Consider the following 8531-nt stretch of genomic DNA (forward strand, 5'->3'; position numbering starts at 1 on the left):
CATAATGAAATTGTAAACAATGTGCAGCTGAAATTCAGATAACAAATATACATAAAATAATTATTATTAAAATGCAGATAAAATCATTAAAACATTTTAAACAAATATAGGTAATGAAATTATATGCCTGGGTAGGCTTGCTGATAGATTATGGCTCACTTGTTCAGGTTTCCACGCTGCTCCCATCTGGAGTGTGGCATCCAGAACAGTGGTTGAGATGCTGTGATCCCTGAGCCAAATCTGCTCCCCCAGTGGTCTACTTCTCCCATCATTTATAGCCAAAGCGTAAAATAAAAGCATGACTGTAGTTATGGGCCTCCACCCCACCTCCTTCTGAGTAGGGGCACTCTGTTAAAGCTTATTTACTGGGGGTTCTAGGATTACCGGTATATACCATATTTGCTTCAAGGAACACAATAGAGGAAATGCCCAGGAAAGGGAAGATGGTGTTTCTTAAAGGGAGCATTTCAGCTCAGTCAACAAACCACAAAATATGTGACTCTTCTGGTGTCAGGATTCAACATGAGGGTTGCCCACAAAGCAGCATCAATCAAACACAGCCTTCACCCAACTAGAATATGTTTTGAACTTAGAACCATTGGCCATGCTGCCTGATGGGAGCTGGAGCTCCCCTAGCCTTAACCTGCAGCTCCCCCAGCCATATCACCCTTTTGCCTTACACCCAACCCAGGGAGGGCACCACTGCTATGTTTCTAAAACACATCTGAGCCAGGAGAGGCTGTGCACAAGTTGAACCAGTGCCTCAAAGCAGTAGAGGACTGAAGCTGAATCCTGCTAAGACAGTGAGACGTTGTGAGTGAGTACTTCCCAGCTCTGAGAATTGGGAACTTGTCCCTCTGAAGGAACAGGTACAAAGTTTAGGAGTGCTCTTGGAACAGGGTGGGCTCCGTGGCAAAGAGCACTTATCACCAGCTTTGGCTGGTGCATTACTTGGACAAAGATAGCTTGGCTATTATGACTCATGCACTTGCAAGCTCATATTTGGACTCTGCAATGCATACTATTAGTGCAGCATGGATAGCTCAGTTGGTTAGAGCATGTTGCTGATAACGTCAAGGTTGCAGGTTCAATCCCTGTATGGGGCAGCTGCATATTCCTGCATTGCAGGGGGTTGGACTAGATGATCCTTAGGGTCCCTTCCAACTCTACAACTCTATTTGGCACTTCTTTTGTGGCTAGTCTAGAGGCTGCAGCTGGTGCAAGATTCTACAACCTACATAGTGCTTTGCCAGTGCTAAGGTATCTGCTGTGGCGTAAAGCCAGTTTTAAGGTCTTGTTACTTACATATAAAGCCCTAAACAACTCTGGACCAGGTTAAGGGTGAAACCAGGTTAGCCATACCACAGTCTGATGATTGTGAGCTTGTGGCTTTTTCACTAGTAGCACCAGTGTTGTGGTGCACTCACTGGTGAAATGCAAGAGGTCCAGTTTAACTGACTTTTGAAGACATACCAGTTTACACAGGCATTCCCTCAATCTCTTGACCCAGTTGCCCTGTTTTAATTGCTGTGGATTTAATGGGATAGTTTTACTGTATATTTTTAATCATGGATGCTTATGTTTTAATGGAATGGTTTTATTATGTATTTTTTATTGTGCATTCTTTGTTATAATGTGTTTTAACAATGTTGTTTAGCTATCTGTGCATTAAGTGGAATAAAAATTAACAAATAAAAAAAATGGATAGTAATGTGACATGCTGTTTCTCATCTTTCCTTGACAGGTCACTATGGAAAGGATATTTATCGAAGCGGAGGTCCAGATTTCCATAATTTCATCTCCTCTGGGTTTGTCACGTTAGGAAGAGGACACAGCAAGGGTACAGTGGAAACCATTTTTTGCTAAATAGAAAAGATGAGGTTGAGTCAGTCTCTCACTTGGAAGTTGGTTTGTGTATGATTCCAGATAACAGTAAGAGTGTGGAAGACCATTGGTTTATGCTGGAACATGGAGTTACAAGTTCAAAAAAAGTGCCATTGGTGGGCTCTGAAAATCTGCAGAGGGGCAGGTGGCATTTTGGGTCTAGGAGAGGTATAGACTGGCAGGCAGACATGAGCCAATTGCTGTTTGCAGTCCAACAGGATAAATTGCTCTGTGTTTTCCTGTGTAAATGGATGCAAAATGCCTTCCTTGCCACCATTTCCCCCCAAAACAGAAGGGAGTGTAATGCCACCATAGCCATGTATTAGAAAGTGGCACCATTCAAAAACTGGGATGCTGCCGTAGAAGCAGAGTATACTCCACTTATACTGTACATGTGTACCACATTTGGGGGGGGTGTTTAGAGCAGATTAAGCTAATGGTTTGGTACAGATGCAAATAATTATGAGCAAATCTAACACAAATGTCTCATGCACAAACCCCACTGAAATTTCATAATAGGGAAAAGGTTTTGCAGCTCCCACGGCTATATTACACAAGCATATGCATTCTTATACTTGCCAAACATTATCTTGCAATTCTTCCAAGGCCATCTAGCCAAAGTTGGATGGATGTGGATGGGGGTGTCCTTATTCCTTTTATACAGATCAATGGGAAGTGTTTTGATGTTGGACTAGGGGCTTCCCTGGTCAGATTGTCTAGCAGTCTCGGGAGCTTTGTTTTGTTTTGCCTTGCTCTGCTCTTGAACACACCACTGGGCTCTCATGCACCTGTCCTTTAGAGATGTTTCCTTTGGCAGTGCCTTCTGTGGTTCACTTGCTCTTTGCTTGTGACATGGTGGAACCTGACTGCACAAACTGGTCTTTAGAGTGTCCATGGATTTGTGGTCCAGACAGGATTGATGGATCAATCACAAAGCAGATCACTGGACTACATGGCCTTTGTTCTCCTCTACTTCTTGTCCCCTACACTTTCAGTGGGATTTCTGCATGATATGCTCCTTGTAGATTGTGCTATAAGGTTGCTGCTCATATTATTCACTACTTCTATTGAATGTGCATCAGCATATTCAGTTTAACAGGAGTGCACTGTATTCAGATATATTTTCCCCAATATTATAAGTATTTTATAAAGTGATTTCCTTAAGGGTCAAATATTTTTGTGTGTCTACCTAATCTGTGAGAGATATAAAGATAGATAGATATATAATACACACACACATATATATAATATGCTAAAATAAGAAAACATGTCAGTATTCATATTCTGCAATATGTATGTTCTGTGTAACATTATATGTATATGCAGTTCAATCTTGAGTGTGCTGATGTGGTGATGTCAAATAGCAAATTATACCATCTAGCATCATGCTGATGCTCACAGCTGACATTCAGGAACTTGATGACTCGTCTTTTAATCACTCTGTTGCCTATTTGGGTGGGTTTTCCATTCAATATAGTGTGAATTATTATTTTTAACTTTCTTGTGCACATTCTGTTGCCTTCGGATTGTTGAAGAGTGAGTTAGCCTCCTTGAAAGACTTGAAGGGGGAGAGGGGCAGCCTATTCTGTGCTGGGCCACTCCCTGGTTCTAAGACATAGCTTCTAGGCTCACTGACCACCAAGTCTCTTCCAGGGTCCACCTCACTCTGTGGCACATTTAGCGCATTGTTGGTGGTCTGTACTGCTGGGCAGGCACAAGCCACATTGATAACCCAACATTGTTTCCTGCTGATTCACTGTGAGATTGTTGTACGTTTATATTATAGATGTATATGGATATATTATTTCTACAGAAACAATGTACTGTATGTGGAAACATGCTGTTTCATATATACCCATCCTTGTTGCTGTTGTTGTTCCCATGGATGCTCACCATTCACAAGTTGTTAAAAAGAAAAAAAAAAGAAGAGAAAAATAACACCTTTATTTTCCTGACATTTCTTGCTGTTTAACTCAATGGAAGAAAATATTTCTCTACAAGTGTCATCCAAAAGCAGTATGAGTTCTGTGGAACTGTCACAGAAGAACCAATATATGTGTGTATTGTCTGTGTTTTGTGTATTCAAATAAAGTTTACTGAGGTGGAGGCAGAGCCCATAGGATTATGCTCTCCCGTTGGGCAGGGTGGTATGCAGAAGCGCAGCACAAAATTGAGAGGAAAGCGAACACTACATATGAACCAGGAACAAACCTTCAGAAAAGGGACTTACGTAAACTTCCTGTGAGCCTGCCCTTTCAAGGATTTCATTGGGAGACAGGTCAGACAGGAATGGAAAGCACAAAGCACTGAGTTGAAGGTAATAGCCACTGGGATCTGTAGCGAGATTCTCAGAAGCATCTCTTCTTATGTCCCAGGCTTTTCCATTTTTTCCCTGACTGGCTACATATTATTGTCATTTCCACTACTCCAGAGGAAGTTACGGAGGATTTTTTGCTTAGATATGCAGGCCTGGTTTGACAGGGCAGGAAGGCAGAGGGGAGAAAATGGAGCATAAAATTGATAAGTGATAGCGGCCATGTGCAAGGCAGGAAAGTGGCGAATGAGCTTTCGCTATCTAGCTTTATCCGGTTTTGCCAACTCTCACTGTTTAATTAGGAGCCTTCCTAGAATTGATTTCCCCCCACAGAATGCTGAATCTTCTGCAGTAATGTAATCAATTACAACTATTCTTTATTTTCAAACATTATTATTTTAGAAAAGCAATTTTCAGGTTTTCATGGCCAGTGAAGGCGGCTTGAATAAATATTGTACATGAATGCTTAAATAAAAGGAGCTGTGGTTATTTATTTATTTTAATACACTCCCCAATCCTAAATGTGTTTACTCTGAAGTAGGCTCTACTGAAATGAATGGGACTTATCTTCCAAATAAGTGTCTTTCAGATTGTAGCCGAAAGCTGTGCCTTCACTATTTTGAAGGCCAGGTTCATATATTTGAGCTGTTTGAGACTTGGCAAAGCTCCTCGCATAGTTGTACCTTAGTGTGTGGCAGCTTTTCGTCCTGTGTCCAGTTGGTTTGGCCTTTTTAGGTTAATTTAGGTTAATTATTTTGAATGTTTACAAGTAGACTAGCTGTGTCTTTGGCCTGATTCAGCCATGGCATTTCTTATGTACTCAGCAATACTTAAATGTGTGTAAAAAAAGAAAAAAAGAAAAAAAAAAACCTTTTGCAAGTGAAGATGCACTGGTGGGTTTGCGGAATGCATGTCTTCTTAACCCATTAATGAATGCTGCTATTTGCATGCAAGAGCCATAACTGTATGTATACATGTTTCTCGCTTATCTGACCCATCACCGCTTTCGATGCTGTAAGTGCAGGCACGTCTCTCATATATATATATATATATATATATATGCTGCAATATCTGAGTAAGTTTACCTGTAAACAGATATGGTGCTATCTAACCCAGCTTAATTGCAGCTTCATGAAATAAGCTACTATCATTGCAATTCCCTGATATAACTCCCTCTGAAAAATTGCATCTTCATGCTATGGCTTTATCACTGGTGGCTTTACTTCGCATCAGTGTATTGTGTTTAGTACTGTGTTAATTGGAGTTGTTTGTGATTTTGTGTTCTTGTGTTGGTTTTTCTTTGCACTAGGATACATGTGCTCCCCCCCCCCCCGCTGTCCTTTGTGGTGTGGTTGTGCTGCAAGGGCTAAGTACCAATTCACTGGGAGATTGTTTGGGGGTGGCAGCATAGGTACATGATACGCTATATACCATTGAATACCAAATAGGTGAATTGAGGTTTTTGACATTCCGCAGGTTCCTAGGCTTTGGTGATTTATTTTTCTGGTATGACACTCAGCTGGATGAGTCATCTCAGCCTCACATTTCAGTTTATAAAATAGTGGCAAAGCATATCCTCCAAACTATGGGATGGGAATGTGCTCTTGTTTCAGCATAATCAACGAGAGCTCTCCGACCATAGGCCTACTCATGATGCAGGAGTTCACTGTGCCAGGATCTTCCTCACAAATGCTTCACACATTGTTCCATTGCTTTGTTAAGTTTGCTTGCACTGCTTTCATTCCACTGAGAATGCGCAGTACAAAATAACACCCACTTAAGGGAGTTTACCCTGCTTTTGCCAGATGCTCACCATTTATGTATCAAGGAACAATAGGCACACTCTAAGCAGTTAATTCACATGGCAGTTGTCTGTGCAGATGTATAATCCATTTTTCTCAGTCTACAAGCAAAGTCACCTTCTTTCTAATTATCAGGTACAGTTCTGACATAACTGCAATGTTTCCCACTATGTGAACAAGCTTGCCCTCAGGCTCATAGACCCACCTCCCCTCTCACATGCTACAGGAGGAGGGAGAAAGCTGCTTCTTTTGCTTTTAAGCAAATCATAGTTCCCTGTGATGCAACCATGATTTCAAAGGTGGAATTGACACCCGGGGGGGGGGGGTGTCACGCTCTGTCCTGGATCTTAGGCAAGTCAATTGAAAAATAGTGGTTTGGGGACATTTTTGTAAAGAGAGAGAGAGAGAGAGAGAGAGAGAGAGAGAGAGAGAGAGCTCAACAACTTTTGAGTATGATCGGAGAACAAGCCAGGATCTGAAGCCATGGTTCTGATAGTAGCTTTGTTCTCACTTACCATATTTTAAGCAAACCAAAGTTGGGTTGAGTTTCTGGAATGACAAACTGAGTATCTATACCAGGCCTGCACGTTTTGTGATGCACTAAAGCTGAACACAGCCCACCAGCAATATACTGTGGTCTGCTTTGGGTATTTGACAATCTCCTGGATTTTGCCGTACCTGGATAATAGGGGGGCAGGGACCAGGCCATTTATTGAGCCCTATTAGAATGTTTTAGGTGAATGGTGGGAATGTTTGGCTTGGTGGGTCACAAAACATACAGGTCTGGGTAACAGCTATGTACACGCATAAACACAAAAATGGTCTAAAATAACTGTAAACTTCCCCCCCCCAGAAGATTGCTTCTTCCCATTCCTTTCTTCTTCTTAGCAAAACCATGGATGCAGGTGTTCTTTGTGCCAAGCTACCCTTGGACAATCTTTGCAGGATTCTGCTATTAAGTAACAAAACAAAACAAAAAACCCCAAACTAGCATGGTTGAATATTGACAGCAGGTATTGCTCAGGTTTTGCATTTCCTTGCTCCTTTTCATTTAAATTGTGTTAACCTTATTCCGTAACTCTGCACAGTGCAATTTGTTTTGACCATTGAGATTCTTTGTTTTTGAAGAATCAGATAAAGTGCACAATATATAGCCAATGTGTTTTCCTGGTGATTCATGAAACCAAATGAAGGAGTTTATCCCCATTGGAATACTGTCAGTTAAGACACTTAAGTGCTCATCCACATTTCTGCTTGTCCCCTGCTTTCTAGGTATGGGTGCAAGCAGTTTTGCATTTCCCCCACCGGTTTCCCTGGAAAACACTTTGCCACTGAATATTTTGTTGGAAGCCACCCAGAGTGGCTAGGGAAACCCAGCCAGATGGCTGGGGTATTGATGATGATGATGATGATGATGATGATGATAATAATAATAGTAATAATAATAATTTGGTCTAATTCAGCTGTAAACTGTAGGTTTTCCTGGAGGAAAGTGGGGCAAATGGAGGTATGGACAAGCACTGTCAGAATGCTTCATTTCCTGCTTCCCCCTCACACCCTTTACTTCGCCTCACATAAAGGTTGCCTCTTTTCATTGCCCCTTTCCACTGTCAGGGGCAATTCTGCAACAAATGTCTCTAAGAAGCAGAGTCCATACTCATCCATATCCTCCCTCCCCAAGCCACACATTTCAACTGGCCTTGCTCCACACCGTCCTTGAGTTTTTTTGTGTGTTTTTTTTTGTTTGGTCTGGCTGGAATATGTCCTTGAACTCTGATAATGACTCTTGCTTACCTGGATAGAGGATAAAGCAGGCTGTGGAGGTGAATGTAGATGCTAGCCTATAGTACAAAGGTAAAATTTGCATTCATTGCTCCACCTGCATCTTCCTCTGGCCTTGCCCACCACTGGCATGTGGCCCTCAGAAGCTTGTCCAGAAAGGAATGTGGCCCTCAGGCTGAAAAAGATTTTCCACCCCCACCCCACCCCTATTAAAAGTTGTATAAATATTCACAATGGGAGGACTTGGATCATATATTATTGTGCTCACAACACTTCCAAATAGTATTGTGGTTTCTTAAGAAATATACTTTGTGAAATGAGGAATGTGTATTTCAAATTCTATTTTATATTGGGGGAATATTATATCAGGGTCTGCATCTAATCATATATAAAATAAACAACCCTCAAGTTTCTTGCTCTCTAACATCTGCTGCTTAGGTTGTAGGTTAGTGTAAATGGTGTTAGGATCACAGGAATCTCATGTGAATGGATACAAACATCATACAAGTCCTTAACTATTCAACAGCTAGCACTAGTGAGCTATAAATGAGGCAGCCCCTTTCTACTAGAGCAATCCTGTAACTTCCAGAAGTCAGTTATCTCACTGAGGATGCCTGCCATCTATGAAAAATGAGCAGGGCAATATTATGAGAGAGAAACACAAAGAACAGGAGGGAGTTGGAGCAGGAGACTTGAAAAATATAGAGTATTTTCTGTGTGTTTTGTATTGCATGTGTATATTTTTATTG

The 8531-nt window shown here is 41.4% G+C and overlaps 1 protein-coding gene across 6 annotated transcripts in view; it reads left to right on the top strand.

Moving 5' to 3' along the window:
* SHISA6 (shisa family member 6) overlaps positions 1 to 8531 on the top strand; it is a 256732-nt gene that overhangs the window by 56586 nt on the left and 191615 nt on the right. For all 6 annotated transcript variants that reach the window (XM_033139590.1, XM_033139593.1, XM_033139587.1 and 3 more), the window contains exon 4: positions 1745 to 1840. In XM_033139590.1, the coding sequence (XP_032995481.1) occupies positions 1745 to 1840 (96 nt within the window). The remainder of the gene's footprint in view (positions 1 to 1744; positions 1841 to 8531) is intronic.

Source organism: Lacerta agilis, chromosome 2, assembly GCF_009819535.1.
Source record: "Lacerta agilis isolate rLacAgi1 chromosome 2, rLacAgi1.pri, whole genome shotgun sequence".
NCBI classification, from domain to species: Eukaryota; Metazoa; Chordata; class Lepidosauria; order Squamata; family Lacertidae; genus Lacerta; species Lacerta agilis.